This window comes from Ipomoea nil, unplaced genomic scaffold (genome assembly GCF_001879475.1).
Source record: "Ipomoea nil cultivar Tokyo-kokei standard unplaced genomic scaffold, Asagao_1.1 scaffold1043, whole genome shotgun sequence".
Classification (NCBI taxonomy): domain Eukaryota; kingdom Viridiplantae; phylum Streptophyta; class Magnoliopsida; order Solanales; family Convolvulaceae; genus Ipomoea; species Ipomoea nil.
In genome coordinates, this window is record NW_017617471.1 from 11,867,683 (window position 1) to 11,887,065 (window position 19,383).

General features: G+C 35.2%; 2 protein-coding genes across 2 annotated transcripts; both read left to right on the forward strand.

The window, feature by feature from the left end:
• The first annotated feature begins 6,995 nt into the window (after nucleotides 1-6,995).
• LOC109181937 (stress-related protein) lies at nucleotides 6,996-8,980 on the forward strand. Its single transcript, XM_019331916.1, has 3 exons — nucleotides 6,996-7,161; nucleotides 7,274-7,504; nucleotides 8,392-8,980. Exons 1-3 carry the CDS (start codon nucleotides 7,117-7,119, stop codon nucleotides 8,842-8,844), a joined length of 729 nt encoding a protein of 242 aa, XP_019187461.1. The 5' UTR covers nucleotides 6,996-7,116; the 3' UTR covers nucleotides 8,845-8,980.
• A 4,853-nt stretch (nucleotides 8,981-13,833) lies between these two features.
• LOC109181936 (ATP-dependent Clp protease proteolytic subunit-related protein 3, chloroplastic) lies at nucleotides 13,834-18,943 on the forward strand. The gene is made up of 10 exons (XM_019331915.1): nucleotides 13,834-14,304; nucleotides 14,645-14,746; nucleotides 15,004-15,126; nucleotides 15,594-15,653; nucleotides 16,216-16,312; nucleotides 16,401-16,474; nucleotides 17,916-17,969; nucleotides 18,070-18,153; nucleotides 18,355-18,480; nucleotides 18,627-18,943. Exons 1-9 carry the CDS (start codon nucleotides 13,849-13,851, stop codon nucleotides 18,454-18,456), a joined length of 1,152 nt encoding a protein of 383 aa, XP_019187460.1. The 5' UTR covers nucleotides 13,834-13,848; the 3' UTR covers nucleotides 18,457-18,480; nucleotides 18,627-18,943.
• Nucleotides 18,944-19,383: the final 440 nt, after the last annotated feature.

The window sequence follows — 19,383 nt, forward strand, 5'->3', positions numbered from 1 at the left end:
CACCTTACAAAATAGACTCTGATCCATGGTATAACAACCGGGATTAGAGCTTACTCAACTACTCTCTCAAACCGAACTACTAATTATTATGGGGAGAATTTATAATTGGTAATGTTTCTTAGGGTCAACTATTTATAATTTGTGGTAATTGTAGTACAAATATCCCATTGTTTAGAGGTCAGCAATGCTACATCACGATTGCCATCATTGGGTTTGTTTATTATCCAATTTTAAGCTAAAGCTGGGCACAAGAGCATATATACACGTATAACTGTATAAGTGAAGATACAAAATATTTCTTTGCTTCTTAGCTCGGTAATTCCTTAAAGTTTGTTATAATAATAATAATAATATTATTATTATTATTAGTAATATTAAACCAAGTAGTTAGTTAATTGGTTAAAAATAATGGGAGTAATTATAAGTGCAGTACATGGCCATGATGTTAGCTTTACATGGAGCATTAATTCCTTAATTTTAGCATCTGAGTTATCTTATCTAGTATAAATAGCTTTGTTATTCAAGTATTTTACATCATCAATCAAATTATTCATTCCTCTCTCTCTCTCTTCTCAATATATATAAATATAATATATAGATATATTATATTTAATATATATTATAGATATATTAGATTATATTTAATATATATTATATTAAATATATTATATTTAATATATCTTACATTTGGTATCAGAGTCAGTCAACCTTTCAACCCCGAGATATTTTCCGTAGTGAAATATGGCTGCAAATTTCAATATTGTATGGTCGGGTCCCAAATTGGACGGGAAACTCGATTACAATTATTGGCAAATTATGATGTCCGCGCATTTGAAAGCTCAAAATCTTTGGAGCTTTGTTGATCCCGGTCTACCCGAAGGAGCTGATGCAGCCCAAATACGGCGAGATCAATTGGCCTTGGGTCAGATTCACCAAGGTGTTCATTATTTCATTTTTGGGCAATTAGCTCGTGCTCAAACAGCAAAACAAGCTTGGGACATCTTAAAGGTGTCAAACAAAGGTGTCGAGCGGGCACAGAAGTCTAAGTTACAGTCGTTGAGAATGTTGTATGACAATTGTGATATGACCTCTACAGAAACAGTAGACGCGTATTTCACTCGTCTTATTGATATGGTAAATAAGATGAGGTTATATGGAGATACGATTGAAAATGGTGCAGTGGTTGAAAAAGTTCTTCGAACTATGCCGATGAAGTATGACCATGTGGTGGCTTCGATCACAGAGACACAAAACTGAGCTCTTATCAATTGCAGAGCTGAAAGGTATGGTAGAAAGTCATATTGACAGAATTGCGTCAAAATCGGAACCACTAGCAGAAGAAGCTTTGAAAAGTCAAGTCACCCTTAATGTGACTGGCACTAATCAAAGAGGTGGAGGATCTGGTAGAGGTCGTGGAAGAGGAAGAGGAGGTTCTAGTGGAAGAGGTCGTGGTAACTTCAACCAATGAGGATGACGTGGTAACTCCAACCAAGGAAGAGGTGGAGGTAATACCAAACAAGGTAAATTTCCATTTCATTGCTACAATTGTGGCAAGTATGGGCACAAGATTGCAGATTGTTGGTATAATGAGGACAACAATCGTGGAAATCAAGCAAACATTGCTGAAAACACTACTGAAAAGTCTGGTGAGAGTTCTGAAACTTTACTTTTAGCCAGCAATAGTTTTTCTACAGATAAGAACATATGGTTCTTGGATACTGGGTGTAGTAACCATATGTGTGGGAAGAAAGAATTGTTTTCTGATCTGGATGAATCAGTCCGGTCTGAAGTGACATTTGGCAATAAGTCAAAAGTGCCAATTTTGGGAAAAGGTAAAATCTCTATTCAGTTGAAGGATGGTACTCACAATTTTATATCCGGTGTGTTCTATGTTCCTGAACTACATCAAAATTTGTTGAGTATGGGTCAGTTGTCAGAAAAAGGATATAAGATAGATATTGCTCAGAGGTGTTGTACCATTGCAGATGCTAAGGGAGTTTTGATTGCAAAGGTAAATATGTCCCAAAATTGACTATTTCCTTTGAAAATTAAGCATACTCTCCTTGCTTGCTTTAATTCTGAAGTTTGTGATGAAAATTGGTTATGGCATATGCGATTTGGGCATTTCCATTTCTCTGGATTACACTATCTTGCGAGAAAGGAACTTGTGTCTGATTTACCTGTTGTGAATGTCCCTAATCGTATCTGTGAGATTTGTGTGATTGGGAAGAAGCATAGAGATCCCTTTCCCGTGGGCAAGTCAAGAAGAGCCACAAAATAGTTAGAGATTATTCATTCAGACCTGTGTTCGTTGGAGGTTCCCTCACATGGAGGTTGTAAGTACTTTATTACTTTCATTGATGATTTCAGTAGGAAAACATGGGTTTACTTTCTGAAGCAAAAGTCTTAAGCATGTGATATTTTCAAACAATTTAAGGCTTTTGTTGAAAAGCAAAGTGGTTTTGAGATTAAAATCTTGAGAACTGATAGAGGTACAGAATATATTGTTTGTGATAATTTTCTGAAAGAAAAGGGTATTCAGCACCAAATGACATCTAGATACACTCCACAACAAAACGGAGTGACTTAGAGGAAGAAAAGGTCTATCATGGATATGGTAAGGTGCATGTTGAAATCCAAGAATCTGCCTAAGCCTTTTTGGACAGAAGCTGTTGCTTGTGCTGTCTATGTGTTTAATAGGTGTCCAACTAAAAGTGTCCGTGATAAGACACCCGAAGAAGCTTGGAGTGGGAGAAAATCCTCTATCAAATATCTCAAGGTTTTTGGATGTTTGGCATATGCACATGTGCCAGATCCGTTGAGAAAGAAGTTGGATGATAAAGGTGAGAAGTGCATACTCATTGGTTATAGTGACGCTTCAAAGGCTTATAAACTATACAATCCTGAAACTAAGAAGGTTGTTATAAGTCATGATGTCACTTTTGATGAATATGGTGCCTGTGATTGGTTAGGTAAAGATGAAAGTTCAGTTGTTATTCCTGCTGTTGAAAATATTGTTGAAGAGCAACCGATTCCAGATAATGTCCAGTCTCCTTCACAGCCAGAGTCGTCAGTTCGGCGATCTCAGCGCGAGCGCCACTTACCAGCTCGCTTGCAAGATTATGTTTTGGGTCATGATAATGACCTGTCTGATGAAGAGATTGTTCAATTTGCTCTCTTTGCAGATTGTGATCCTTTAACTTTTGAGGAGGCTGCTACAGAAACTCATTGGCTTAAGGCGATGGATGAGGAGATACGTGCCATTGAAAAGAATGGTACCTGGGAGTTAACAGATTTACCTCCTAGAAAGAAGCCAATTGGAGTGAAGTGGGTTTACAGAACGAAGTACAAGTCAAATAGATAAATTGACCGTTTTAAGGCACGGTTAGTAGCAAAGGGTTACAAGCAGAAACCAGGTATTGATTATTTTGAGGTTTTTGCTCCTGTAAGTAGACTTGATACAGTTCGAATGGTTATTTCTCTTGATGCTCAAAATGATTGGAAATTGCATCAAATGGATGTCAAGTCTGATTTTCTGAATGATTTTCTTGAATAAGAAATATATGTTGAGCAACCTACAGGATTTCTGAAGAAATGGGAGGAACATAACGTGTACAAATTGAGAAAATCCTTATATGGCTTAAAGCAAGCGCCTAGGGTGTGGTATGGTTGCATTGAATCATATTTTGTTGAAAGTGGTTTTATGAGATGTCCTCATGAGCACACTTTGTATGTCAAATGCACGGATTCTGGTGATATTGTGATAATTTGTCTGTATGTTGATGATCTGGTTTTTACTGGAAACAACTTGAAGCTAATCTCAGAATTCAAGGAGGCACTCATTAAGAAGTTTGAAATGACTGTTATGGGCCTTATGGCTTACTTTCTTGGCCTTGAGGTTGTTCAGATGGATGGTGGAATCTTTATTTCACAGAAGAAGTATGCTGCTGATATTTTGAAAAAGTTCAAAATGGAAAATTCCAAACCAGTTTCAACGCCGTTAGCTGAAAAGTTAAAGGTGTCCAAAAATGAGTGTGGTAAGAATGTGAATGTTACAGCTTATAAAAGCTTAATTGGGAGTTTGAGGTATCTGGTGGCAACAAGGCCGGATATTTCTTTTGGAGTTGGAATACTTAGCAGATTCATGGAAGAACCAAAATAATCACATTGGGCTGCAGCAAAGCGAATTCTGAGATATGTCAAAGGTACGAGTAATGATGAAATTTTTTACTCTGATCTACAAATGAAGCTGTGAAACTTGTTGGGTACACAGACAGTGATTGGGCTGGAGATATTGAGACCAGAAAAAGCACACCAGGATATGCCTTCTATCTTGGTTCAGCTATATTTTCTTGGTCGTCAAAGAAGCAACAGATTGTAGCACTTTCAACCGCAGAAGCAGAATATATTGCTGCAGCAAATTGTGCTACTCAAGCAGTTTGGCTTAGGAGAATTCTGGAGTTTTTACAACACGAGCAAGAAGCACCTACAACTATTTTTTGTGACAACAAGTCAGCAATTTCGTTGTCCAAGAATCTCGTCTTTCATGGTCGCAGCAAACATATTGATATCAAGTATCACAAAATCAGAGTTGGTTGCTGAAAAGCAAATCAACATTGAGTATTGTTCGAGTGAATGTCAAGTTGCAGGTATTTTTACGAAGCCGTTGAGGACAGAGACATTTCTTAAATTGAAGAAGGATATTGGGATGACCAATATATTTAACTTGGTTTAAAGGGGACAATGTTATAATAATAATAATAATATTATTATTATTAGTAGTAGTAATATTAAACCAAGTGGTTAGTTAATTGGTTAAAAATAATGGGAGTAATTATAGGTGCATTACATGGCCATGATGTTAGCTTTACATGGAGCATCAATTCCTTAATTTTAGTATTTTAGTTATCTTATCTAGTATAAATAGCTTTGTTATTCAAACATTTTACATCATCAATCAAATTACTCATTCATCTCTCTCTCTTCTCAATATATATAAATATAATATATAGATATAGGAATAAGGGTCAAATAGGTCATCGAACTGCATACGATAATTCAATTAGGTCCCCGAACCTAAAAAAAAAAAAAACCAACAATTAAGTCCCTAAACTAACCAATTTCAAACAATTCTTTCAATTTGAAGGTTTCCAACAAGTTAACAAGTCATCATTCCAAATTAATTAATTTTTAAAAAATAAATTTTAAAAATTAATTATTTAAATATATATATATATATATATATATATATATATATATATATATATATATATATATATATATATATATATATATAAGAGGACTCCGGCCGGAGACGAAGAGTTTCTTCTTCTCCATGGCTGGAGACGAAGAAACCGGTCTCCGGCCGGAGTTCAGTTTTTGTTTTTTTTTTTTTTAATTTGATTTAATTTATTTTAAAATTAATTAATTTTTAAAATTTATTTTTTAAAAAAATAATTAATTTGGGAGATGACATGTTAACCTGTTGGAAACCTTCAAATTAGAAAAATTGATTAGTTTAGGGATCTAATTGTTGGTTTTTAAGTTCAGTGGCCTAATTGTATTATCGTGTGCAGTTCGATGACCTATTTCACCCTTATTCCTATAGATATATTATATTTAATATATATTATAGATATATTATATTATATTTAATATATTATATTAAATATATTATATTTAATATGTTACATTTTCTTTTGAAATATTTTTCTACACCTAAATCACAAAACATATTTTGCACTTTGGCAACATTGCTCTAAAAAACAATTCAGCATTTGCAACTCATCCATTTAAGTATTATATTGAAAATAATATTCATCAATTTGTCTAACAACACTAAATCAATTCATAAATAAATTATAAAATATATTATCTAATAAATTAATCAACTTTAATAAATAATGTATTTACAAAATATATTCACACATGTATTGTTGGATATATTGGACTCAGACCAAGACTATGGAGCATACTAAACACGAATGAAAAGAAGATTCGTCTCGAGACAAGGGAGCCTGACAACTGACCTCAAGGTCGGACCAATGTGGGTTGACCTGAGTCGGGGAGGTTGGATCAGCAAAGCAAGGAAGTCAAGTCGCACATGGTGCGATCGACCGACGAGAAGGTCATGTTGGCAAAATTAAAGATTTTTTGAGACAGATTATCACCATCTTCCAATGATGCATAACTGAACGTGCACTTAATAATTATCAAAAATATAATATAAAGACAAAACTAAAGATCTTTTGAGACAGATTATCATATATAAATTGTTTTATTGTTAGATTAAGTATTATCAATTTAGTTTATATAGTATTTTAGATTAGTATATCGTATAACATACTTTTTTATTGTGTTTAGGGTTCTTTATTCTCATGTATGTTTATTCTTAATGATGAACACAATATGTATATTCCTAAACTGAAAACAAAAAGCTAGCTCAAAGACAATAAACTGTGTAATGAATGTACTCTTTCTTTTTTTTACAAAATAGGATTCACAAATTATTAGAATTATTATTTCGAATGTATGCAAATATTAAAAGAAAAAATTAAAAACAATTACAAAGCAAAAAGAAGAAGAAGACGTACCAGCAAACAAAAAATCAGAACTATGATCCTGCTAAATGAATCTTTATATATATCTCCTATCTGTTTGATTCTATTACTATCTTCAGCTTCAGCAATAACAACAGGACGCTGCATAGCTTCTACATTAGAGCGGAAAGAGAAAGAGAATGTCCTACAGTAAAAAGCTAAGGTGTACTAATTGTTACTCCATATATAAACAGTACTATAAAATTATGAGGATTTTTTTATTTTTATAATTATTTCGTGTTATGTAAGTATGTAACCGTCTTATGAGTTATGAGTTATGAGGATTTTTTTATTTGTATTTTGATACGGAGTGTTACTTAATGGGCAAGGAGTCCAGGGTAAACATCGTATTCCGTGGGCGGATGGGCCGTGGGGCCGACGCGTATTAAGTTCCCATTCCTCTTTCGTGCCCTTCAATTCTTATATATACTCCCTATTTGCTCTTACCTCGCTACACGCTTTCTATCTTCTTCACCGTTACATTCCTAAACCCTTCTGATTCTACTGTCCTCCGATCATGGCCGAAGCAACAAGCCCTAATTCTCAACCCCAGTCCGAGACGGTAAATTCAGTTCCTATTCCGAATTGTTGACTTCTCTCTTCTTTTCTTCTTTTTATTAATTTGTTATTGATTTTGTGGAACTTGTTGTTTTTGATTGCTTGGTTGATCGAAGGTTGAGACTCAGAGCGAGGAGCAGAGGTTGAAGTATTTGGAGTTCGTGCAAGTTGCGGCGCTCCACGCCATCCTCTGTGCTGCAAAGCTCTACAGTTACGCTAAGGAGAATTTGGGCCCTCTCAAGCCCGGCGTTCAGACCGTGGAGGGAACCGTTAAGACCGTCGTTGGTCCCGTTTACGATAAGGTTCATAGTGTTCCTGCTGAAGTCCTCAAGTTTGTTGATCGCAAGGTATTTTAATTCTTTGTTTTTTTTTTTCAATTAAAATTCCTACATCTCTTGCGTTCCAAAATCAGTTAATTTGGTAATCTTTGTTATGTTGGATTATTAAATTCTTGAATTATTTGAAGTAATCTCTAATCGGTTAGCATCGGATTTGATATCGAGTTTGGAATAAGGTTCTTTTTGTGACGCCTGAGTTCTCAATCTTTGAATATTACTGCCTCTCACCAAGGAGTTATTTGTTTGTTTATATTGGCCTATCTTGTTAATTAAACTTTCTTGTTCTCCACTTTTCCCTGAAACTTGAATATCAAATTGTTGGCGTGAACCTGACGCAGTTTTGAAAGGAGGATTGTTATCTTGCTATTTGGTCATGTTGTAATCCTAGACCATTAATTTTACACTTCCAATCATTCTACATGTACTGAGTTCATTTCTTCTCTTTCATGCTCAGATTACAGTTATGAAACCATTTGAAATTTTACTATTTTGGTTGCACATAGCTAAGACATTTATGGGTGGCATCATGTTGTGTATATTGTTCAATACTTTTCTGACCTTATGGTCCTCTACTTTTGGAGTAACGAGGGAAACCTGCAGCTACTATCTAAAGAGTGTGCATTGGGTAAACCTTGCTGCTTGACCCTGGTCACCAAAGGGCTTAGTTGCTCATAGCTAGCCTTCTCAAACCAAGAAGGTTGGGTTTGAACACGTAACCTTGTGATTATAAGTTTGTATCCTTAGTCATCTTGGGGTGAGGTTACCCCTATGGTCCTCTACTTAAGAGTGCCAAGATAAGGATAGTACAAGAGCCAAGTTGCATAGTGCTCATATGAGATGCCATTACCTTCTTTCTTAAGCTGCTATGGTTTACAAACTCTGCTCTACCGATGCAGATGGATGAATCTGTTCACAAAATCGAGGATCGCGTACCTCCATCTGTGAAGCAGGTATCAACCCGAGCTTTCTCAACTGCACAGATGGCTCCGGGGTACGTCCGTGATGTTGTAGCCGAAGTCAAAAGTACTGGTGTGGTGGAGACTGCTTCAATTCTGGCGAGAAGTGTATACACACAGTATCAGCCTGCTGCCAAGGGGCTGTATGACAAGTATGAGCCAGTAGCGGAGCAGTATGCTTCGTCTGCTTGGCGGTCTCTGAATCAGCTCCCCCTTGTTCCCAGGGTTACTCAAGCTGTTGCTCCAAAAGCTTCTTACTGGTCTGAGAGATACAACCACACTGTTCAGGCTGGTGCCGAGAAGGGGTACAAGGTTGCGTCGTATCTTCCATTGGTGCCTACTGAGAAGATTGCTAAACTGTTGAGCAATGGAAGTCCTGTGGAGACCAGCTGAAAGGAGTGATTGTTTTCTAATGATAGTTCTTTGTGTGGGTTTACTTCTGTGTGATGTATTTTAGTTTCTTATGTTGCCAATTTTTTTTAAAAGAAAAAAAAAAAAGAAGAACAAAAGCAAAATTGTTGTGTCATCATGCTTAAGATTGCCGTGTTGTCTAAACTGCGTTACGTATCCATTTATAGTTCTCTTCGTAATTCAAAGGCAGGCATATAGTCGTCATGAGAAGGACAAAAAATTACTCGCTTTCTAGACACTGGAAATTGGTTTGACTAATTCCAAGCCAGGCATATAGTCGTCATGAGAAGGAAAAAACATGCATGCCTTCTAGACACCGTTGACTAATTCAAAGAGTTCCATTTCAAAATAGGTACTGATAAAATTTTCAAGGAGTTTCATCTCAAACTAGATATAAGTATTTGTATAAACTTGTAGATTGTTGAGATGCATCATGTAATAATTCATACCCTAGGAAACAATCTTTTTGAAGAGGAAAATACTTATTTAGATCATCTCCAACCGGTGCGGCAAAATACTAATTTGGAGGAAAAAATGGCATGATTGCTCTCCAACCAACGCGACATCTCACCAAAAAAAAAAAATAATAAAAAATGGCGTTGCACTTGTTGCAATCCAACTAAAGCTCCATCTCACCAAAAAAAAAAAAAAAAAAAAAAAAAAGGTCCTGCACTAAAATCCTACAATATTTTTAGTGCAGAAACTTGTTTCGCATTTTGCCCCTATTTTGTTCTTAATCTTTCTTCTTCTTTTTTTTTTTTTAAAATAATTCTTTGTGTATCCTTTTTTATTTTTTTTATATATATTTACATATTTTGTTAAATATTTAAATATAAATGGTATATTATTAAAAATAAAATTGTATCATTTGATAGATCTCATCAAATTAAAATAAGACTAATATTGAATATAATTTAATTAAAAATTAAATTACATAAAATATATTGAAGTCTAATTTATTAAATTACATTAAATTACAACTATATGTTATATTAAAATAATAGAAGTATAAATATAAACTTAGCTACTTAGCTAGCTCAATGTCTATGAGAATAATATTGTCTCCCTTGTCACATCTTTATTAACTCTAGCTAAGTCATTGTATGGTCTCTAATCTTAAAATACCACATTGCATCTAGATAATGGTTGGCTTGGTCTGAATCTCTTTTACCTTTACTTATTCTCTTGTTTGTGTGTTTATTTCTAGCTTATTTACTTGTTCTACATACTTAGATGTTCAAAATTGTTCACATGTAATCATAATCCCACTTCGACCGAACTAGCTTCCATTTGCTTAAGATAGCGTGTGCTTAACTTTCAATTTATTTATCATCAACAAATTACTCATTGAGAATGATATCCTGTCTGAGATTTCCTCAACACACTTACATATAAACCTACATCAATTTTGACTTTGTTGTTAGCGAGTGGCAATGTGTTGTGAATAGTTACTTTTAGAGTTGACAATGCAAGGTTTGGAAGTGGATTAGCCTAAATAAGCTTAATATTTGGTTGTTGAATTAATTAGTTAATCAATGCCCAATTGTGTTCTTGTAGCCCAATTGAGTGGTGATGTGTGATAATTTGACTAAGTTATATTATATTTTAGTTTAAATAATTGTAATTAAATTCAAACTTACAATAGAATCATAAACATGGACACAATTGTGGCACGATTCATTTGGGATAATTCTTGACATTTATCCTAAATATTAATTATTTATTTTTGAATACATTTCAAAGAGTTTGAGATAATAGTGGGAGTTTCACATTCTCACCACAATAAATAGAGACAATCATTTTCATTCCAAAGAACACATTGAAGCTATGTAGAAGTTCTCTTGACATTTTTTATTGAAGATCAAGCCGTTTGAGCACGAAGGACGAAGTCCCTTGAACAAGCTATGAACATGCACTTCTTTGAGGACCAAGTTACTTGAATTCTAGAGGCCCTTCAATGGAATGCTCGAGACGTCTAATGAATAATCAGAAAATCACCCATAGATTTTATCCGCACTTTCTTGATACTCATTATATATATAAATTCAAATTTTGAGTTCACGGATTTTGGCACGCTTAGTGGAACTACTTTGCCTCTCATCTCTTCACTGTGAACTTACTTTTACACATAGCTTTACGAATAGTTTGCATGACGTCAAGTAACCTAGTGTTCAAGAAATCCCTGTGCATCTATAGTTGGTTTTGACGCTAGCCGAGAAACACAAGAATCGTTGACCAAGAGCCATGCAAGGAGCTTAGGGATGCAATTGTCCGAACCTCCATTAATTGTTCAAAGAATGGTCTAGAGGCTCGAAACAACCCTATTGTCTCAAGGAAGGTTACCTACGCTATGGGTCCACCCTCTTTGAAAAGAGTGACTGATAATGGGATGTCGACTTCCCAAAAAAGGAAACACTAGCAGTTAGGGTGGGCAATTCGGTTCGATTTTCCCAAATCGAACCAAACTAGTTTGGTTCGATAATATACCGAACAACTGAACGGTAATCGATTCTTATATATCGAATTGTTTGAAACCAAACCGAATACCATTTTTTTTTCTTTTAATAATAATAATAATAATTTTGTTTAAAAAAGAAGTAAATCCAAATCTCTAATTACTAAATTCCTAATCGCAGACGAACACCGCTCGTCCGCTCCGGCACTCTTAACCCATCCGCAAATCTACAATTGAACAAGCCTCACATGCTGTCATCGCCTAAGTTTATATGCTTGCATATGTATATGAGTATTTCCCCTGAGTTAAATTTAGGCGTTCAGCATAATTAATACATTCAATAAAATTGGAACTCAAATTTTGTTGTATGTTTGTGAAATGTGACTTTATTGTTGAGCCTAGGAATTAATGTATGAAGTCAATATGTAGAACCATTTTATGACACTCGAAGTGAAAATATTAGAATTAATGTATGTAGTCAATATGTAGGACCATTTTATGAAACTCGAAGTGAAAATATTACCTATGGGAGTGGAACATTGTTGTTCATGGTTATGGTCATGTGCTATTCATTTGGGTAATTTTTTTTTCCCTTATATTTTAGTTATTTTTTATTTTGCTGACTAATTTGGATCTGAACAAAAAAGTTTGTTAGACTATAAATAAAGTATAAAAGTACTCTATCTTGGTCCATCTGGGTTTTCCAAAGTTTTTTTTTAAAAAAAAAAATATTATAATCTCATTAAATGAGCTTGATTGAACTCAATGGATGCAAAATGGATTTTTAATCTTAAATTATTAGTATAATTAATTAATTAATTAATTGCTCTAGAACACTATGAAGTGTTGGGAGTTGAGGTTCCTAAATCGAACTGAACCAAACTAAACTAAAATGTTAAATCAAATGGTTTCATTTTTTTTAAATCGAACAAATCGAAACTGATAAAACCGAATAGATGGAATACCGAAACGCCCTCATCTACTAGCAGTGGAAGCTCGTCCCCGACATCTCTAACATCCCCCGTGTGGAAAAACCATGTCGAAATGGACACACATTTATACTATCATGTCTGCCATGACAACGAACATGACTTTGGTGGAGGAGAAACTAGCAAGCATCACCAAATCTCTCGAGGGGGTGACTATTCTCCTTCTAAACCAAGAAAGGAGGATCAATGACATAGCCGATAAGGTAAAGAGCTGGAGGAACAGTGAAACAAGCCGAGCTTCTAGGAAGCAGCCCAAGGTTAAAGGAAAAGTCGTAATGCAATCACCAACTAATACGGGGCCAACTATGGTGCTAAAAGAAGCTGTCTCTCGCCCCCTCCAACTGAGAAGAGCATACTTGTCACCGGGAGCATGATACTAGTGGATCGGTTGAAATATTACATTATGGGCGGTTCTCAAAGGAAAGTTCGATGAGGGCTAAGCCTCATACACTTATACCAAGCCTTACATGCAGAGGATTGAAGAGTTGAAGATGTCGTTTGGCTACCGACCTCCTAAGTTCCAATAATTTGACGGAAAAGGCAATCCAATGTAACTCATCGCCCACTTCGTGGAAAACGACAATGACGCTAGGACATATAGAGATCTTCTTGTCAAGCAGTTCGTCCACTCTTTGAAGGGCACTTCTTTTTATTACTACATCGACTTGGAGCCCGATTGCAATGATGGTTGGCATTACATGGATCATGAGTTCTTGAACTGCTTCTATAGTACAAGAAGGATCGTCAGATTGTGTTCGTGTAGATAGATTATTGACCGTAATTGATCGATGCTCACCCTGTTACGTTACCAATATACTAAAAATGAATATGTATCTCAATAGTTCACTTTATAATGTGAGCCATGGTCATGCATAAACCAATCGTTATACCCTACACCACGGCGCACATAGCACTGTGCAGTGCGCCGCGCGCCTCCCAAAACGGCGTCGTTTTGGGATCGTTTTGGGAGGCGCGGTAGGAAGTTGCTGGGATTATGTGTATTTGTTCACAAAGTTATGTGTATTTATTCATACAGTTATGTGTATTGGTTCATACAGTTATGTACATTTTTATACAATTATGTACATTCTTTTTATACAATTATGTACATCCGAATCAAAAAATTTGTGTGTATGATGTTAAGAGTTGATGTGTATTATGTTCAAAGTTTATGTTTATTATGTATTATGTTAGATTATGTGTATTATCTTTTAAAAAGAGTATGTATATTTTGTTATATAATTATGTACATTCATGTATACAATTATGTGTATTCTAGTATAACATTATGTACATTCTTGAACAACGGGTTTTTTTTTTAAAAGAAAAAACTACTGCCATTCACTGGGGCGGGAAATTTCAAAAAAAAAAAAAATTAAAACGACGTCGTTTTGCATCTGGGCGCATAGTGCAACGCGCGCCGTGGTGTAGGATATAAATTGCCTGCATAAACGATTGGAGTAGTGAACTAGCGATCAGAGGAGGCCCATTACATCTCTTTTGGGCTTTACAATCCGAAGCCTGCCCAAATTGAAGGCTCCTATGAATTTGTTCGGAAAACAAATATTGATTGGGTTTTCCGGGTCACAGTCACAACCAATCCGAATTCCAGACGATCCACAAATTCCATACCGTTTGATTTTTGTAGAGTTCCAGCAGAGTGCAGCAATCAGAACCACCCCAGCAAGAAAGCCCTGGAACCGTAGCGAGACCATGGCCACTGCCTTCCGGTTACCCATGGCGTCCACGCTTCCGTGCTCGTCGTCTTCCTCTGCTTCTCTCAAACGACGCAGTTTCAGAGCCATGTGCTCACTCGACAGTAGAAGCAGTGCCAGAATTCCCATGCCTCCGCTTAACCCTAGAGACCCCTTCCTGAAGAAGCTAGCTTCTGTGGCGGCTAGAAATCCCGAAGCGATCCTTAGTCGGCCCGCTAACTCGGATACCCTGCCGTATTTGGACATCTACGACAGCCCAAAACTCATGGCCTCTCCTGCTCAGGTATTCATGAAAATTGGAACTTTTTTAATTCCAGTTGCTCTCGTTTCCCCCAGCTTATACTATTACCTTCTTCAAATCTAGTCTTCGTGGTATTTGTATTTTAAAAAATTATGTGCAAAGTTTCAATTTTTACTGGAAAATAATTTGCCGTATGTGGTTGATATTGAACTGTTTTCTCTCTCAGTATCAAATTGGTGGTTCTGTTTTGCATATTTTATATGTTTCGTTATATTTCATGTATTTTTTTAATGGATTGTTTTCTTTTATTAGTGTGGTGTATAATTTATACACAGGTTTTACTTTTCATGACATTTGGAGCTTCTTGTTTTGTTTAAATTAGCTGGAGAGGTCAGCTTCCTACAATGAACACAGGCCAAGGAGACCTCCCCCAGATTTACCATCATTGTTGCTCCATGGTAGAATAGTTTACATTGGGATGCCAGTAAGTTTTCAATTATTCTCTGATTTAATTCATGTAATTTGGTGCTCATTTTGCTATTTGGCACCTGATTTTCTAGATAACTTACATCTTACTGGACAGGATATAATCCCTGTGTTCCTTTTGGGGAGTAGCAGTTCCAGTGGCAAAAAATTTGCTTTTCTTTTGATAATTCTTATTTTCTTATTGTGATTCCTGAGATTCCATTTTTCTATTGGAAACCATTTAATATGGACCATTGAATGTCAATATCTTTTCAGTTGGTACCTGCTGTCACAGAGCTTGTAATTGCAGAGTTGATGTACCTACAATATATGGACCCTAACGAGCCAATTTATCTTTACATCAACTCTACTGGAACTGCTCGTGCTGATGGAGAGACAGTGAGTTTCTGAGTTTTCCATGTCTCATATGCCAATGAAGCTTAACGCTTTACTTAATACCCTGTTCAGTTCCATTTCTACACTTCTACCATGATGTTTAGGTTTATGCTGAGTTTTTCTTTTTTAGTTGTGCTACATATATCACCCTTTAAAATATATTTCTGGAATTCTCCATATGTAATACATATATTTAATAAATTGATAAATAGCAAGGTGCCTAGTTTGAGACTGAAGGAGGCATTTGATTTTAGCCATTTGTGCTGCATTGGACACATTCTTTCTCGCTTTATTTATTAATTATTATTATTATTATTATTATTATTATTATTATTATTATTATTATTATTATTATTATTATTATTTATAAGTTCAGATATACCATGCATATACTTGTATCTTTTGCTGCAGTCTTGATTAGACTGTTAGTTTTCAATAGAGAAGCTCATGCTTGTATTTCATCAATAAAGGTTGCTATGGAAACTGAAGGTTTTGCAATTTATGATGCTTTGATGCTACTGAAAAATCAGGTGAGTTTCTTCTGCATTATGCAAGTACTCTAAACTATAATATGTGATGCACTTTTAGTTTACTTTCCTATTTTATCAAACTACAGTTTTACTTATGTGATGTCATGGGTTTATTCGAGTTAGAGTTAGATTTTCTATTTTTCAAACTACCATTGAGCTTTGACAGTTTTACTTTTGTGATGGCATGGGTTTACTTGAGCTATGCTTATGTTATATGATGAGTTTGTATCAAACTATACGGTTACACCTTGTTTCAAAAAAAAAAAAAAAAAATACGGTTACACCTTGTTTCAAAAAAAAAAAAAATACGGTTACACCTTACCAATTAACACATGCTAACTTTTCCTTACACAAAGGTTTACTCAAATTCCTGACTGGTTGTTGTGCCAATCAAGTTACTGACAAAATTTTGAAGATAGTCGTCAATTGTCATTATTTAGTTTATAAACTTCTGTTTCATAATACTGCTGTTTATTGTAATTTTAAAATTATGTATCATTATCTATCAATTTAAGACATTCAACATCATGCTTTTTGATGTTTTCCTGCTTGTGATATGCAGATATACACTATTGCAATTGGGGCAGCCGTAGGTCAGGCATGCCTCTTGCTTGCTGCAGGGACTAAAGGGAAAAGGTTTATGTTGCCAAATGCAAAAGGTATATTGTTTATATGAAATTATTGCTCCATATTTTCCATTGCCAATGATTTGAGGTATTTCTATAATGAGTTGAATTTTTGTTCCAGCTTTGATTCAACAGCCTCGTGTACCGTCGTCCGGGTTGATGCAAGCCAGTGATGTTTCTATCTGGGCTAAGGAGGTTAGTGGTGAACTCCCATGTTTGCATACCCACCTGAGTTGCTTCATTTTGTATTAATGGTATTTAACTCCTTGAGGAAGTAGTTTCTGAGTTTTTTTTCTTGGAAGTCTGGTGGTCTATTTTACTTGGATCCCTGTTGGATATGGTTAAGGGGTTAAGTGCCTAACATGGGGATGCCCAATCTCTAGACTCTAGTAATGTTAGTGTATCTTGAGGGATATGCGTGATGTGCCTCCATGTTTGAGGATCCATCTCCAACACAGATATGTTAGGTTAAAATGAAGACTCTGGGCAACTTGTGTAATGGTAGAAATCTTATAAACATAAACCAAAGTGAAAAGCAAGTGAATAAAATGTCAAAATATATGCTTGTTGCATTCAAAGAACAACCATGATACAAATTAGGCAGGAAAGGAAAGTAGTCAAATAATCATTGAGTTGCAGAATTCAAGGAAGCATAGAATAAGGGATTGACTGATTATCTAAATCCTTGCTTATTTTATGGAGCGTATAATTAGGGATTGACTAAGTATGTAATCAATAATTGACGCTCCTACCTTATTTTACATATGGTAATAGATTATAAATAGGGACCATCTCTTAGAAGGGAGGGCATCGAGTAGAACTGGAACAATTAGCTCTAAGTAGTTGTGGGCAAGAATTTATTCTTGTTGGAGGGATATTCTTAGAATTTCCTTGTTTTTATTTCCTTTGGTTTACTTTATAATAGAGTTAATACCCAAAATCGTCCTCGACTATAGTGGTTTTTCTCAATTTCGTCCTAAACGACTTTGGTGACCTAATATCGTCCCAGACTTTTGTGTTTCGCTCAATTTAGTCCTCCATTTGTTATTCCGTCAAATTGGTGTTAAATTTAGGGACAATTCAATAATGTCAATATTGATCTCTCTTTACTTTCAACTTGTGAAGTGCGAAATTCCTCTTTCTTGTACGAATTACAACCAGAATTACTCCCGGACCTGCAAATCAAATTTTATATTCGCAGTTTTAGGAGTAATTCTGGGAGTAATTCGTAAAAAAAAAAAGGGATTTCGCAGTTCACATGTCTATGAGTAAAGAGATGCCAATATTAAAATTACTGAATTGACTATTTATTTAACACCAAATGGACAGAATAACAAATGAGGGACTAAATTGAGCAAAAACACAAAAGTATGGGACTAAATTGAGCGAAACATAAAAGTCTGGGACGATATTAGGTCACCAAAGTCGTTTAGGACGAAATTGAGAAAAACCACTATAGTCGAGGACGATTTTGGGTATTAACTCCTTTATAATATCATAATCTCCTAGATTTCTTGGTTCAAATTCATCCTGTCTCTTTACTCTTATCAAACCATCTTTGGAATTTTAAGTAAATGTAGTTGTGCTCTTAAGGTTATACTCTTCCCTAGGCTCTGACTAATTATACTTCTCCCAGGTTATACTACAAAGAGATACCCTTACTAAACTTTTGGCCAAGCACACAGGAAATGTAAGTATGCATTTCTGATGATTTAAGAAGTATTGATGTATTTTCAATCAATTTATAAAAACCGAGGTGACAAATATTGATGTCAATCTATATGCTTCAGACAGTAGAGATGGTGGCTAAGTCTATGAAAAGACAATATTATATGGATGCTGAAGCAGCAATAGAATTTGGCGTCATTGACAAGGTTAGTTGCTCTGCTGTGTCATGTTAAATTATCCTGTTTATAAGCTCTCTAAAAGTTAACCTTTGGGCAAGCTATTCGGAATAGTATTACTTATTCCTGCATTGCTTTCTATTAATAAACACTGTACTTAATTTTATTTTTTATTTTTTATTTTTTTTTAAAGAAGGGAATTGTATAAACTGATGTCCATTTTTGCTTCAGGTGTATTGGGGTAGTCAGGAGCAAATGACGGGAAAAGTTGCTTCACCAGAAGAGTGGGACAAGAGTGCAGGAATTAAACCCGTTGATATTGATCCTTTCTAAGTGATTCCAAGAAATTGTCCAACGGTAATTGCCTGTTTTTTTTCTAGTTCCTTTTTTGCCATTGCAAATGTGTACTTGCATGGCATCACCAATATGGATCCAAAAGATTGCTTCTTTGGTCACATCCTTTTCGTGTCTTACATGCTGCTTTTGGATGATGTGGATTCTAGCTTCCGTAGGCTTGTTGGCTGCTGAAGATGCTCGTGTTTCTGCATCGATGGGTTTAGGGTTTTTGAGAACCAGATGTGATGAGCAAGATTGTAGAATTCAAAGATTGCTTTCGATCACGACACCACGGGGGAATGCTCTTATACGAAGCTAGTATAGGATAACGAAAATAGCTCCAATCATCAACAGCCGGGAGTTGAGATTTGTGTACAATGAATTTGATTTTAGGCTTTTGAATGTGTTTTTATTAAGCTCAATCTGTTTCATCTCATTATCTCCACTCTCTTTTTAATAAAATATGTGTTTGTTAAGTCTACAACTTATTGTGCCAAATACATGTTTTTTCAGGGCTTTTTAGGAGAAGTTTAAGCAATTCCATGTGGGATTTTATTGTGGATGATTTTGTCAAACCAAATATGCATAAACTGGGAATTATTACTTAAAATTGGTGACTGAGATAGCAAAACTACTAATACTATCATCCATTTGATTATAGAGCTTGACTCATAATGAGGTGTTTGGTAGGAATGAAATTTGAATTCTGTTTTTACTAAATTTTATGGAATTGCAATTCCTAGACTTTAGGAGGTGTTTGGTTGAATGTAGTTGTAATTCTTGTCTTACTTTATTCCATTGCAAGACAAATTACAGTGTTTGGTTGGAGGGATAAATTGCAATTCAATGCTTTTGGGAAAGGAAAAAAGGGATGAAATGGCAAAAATACCTTTGGTAATTGTTATTCTTCTTATTACACAAGGA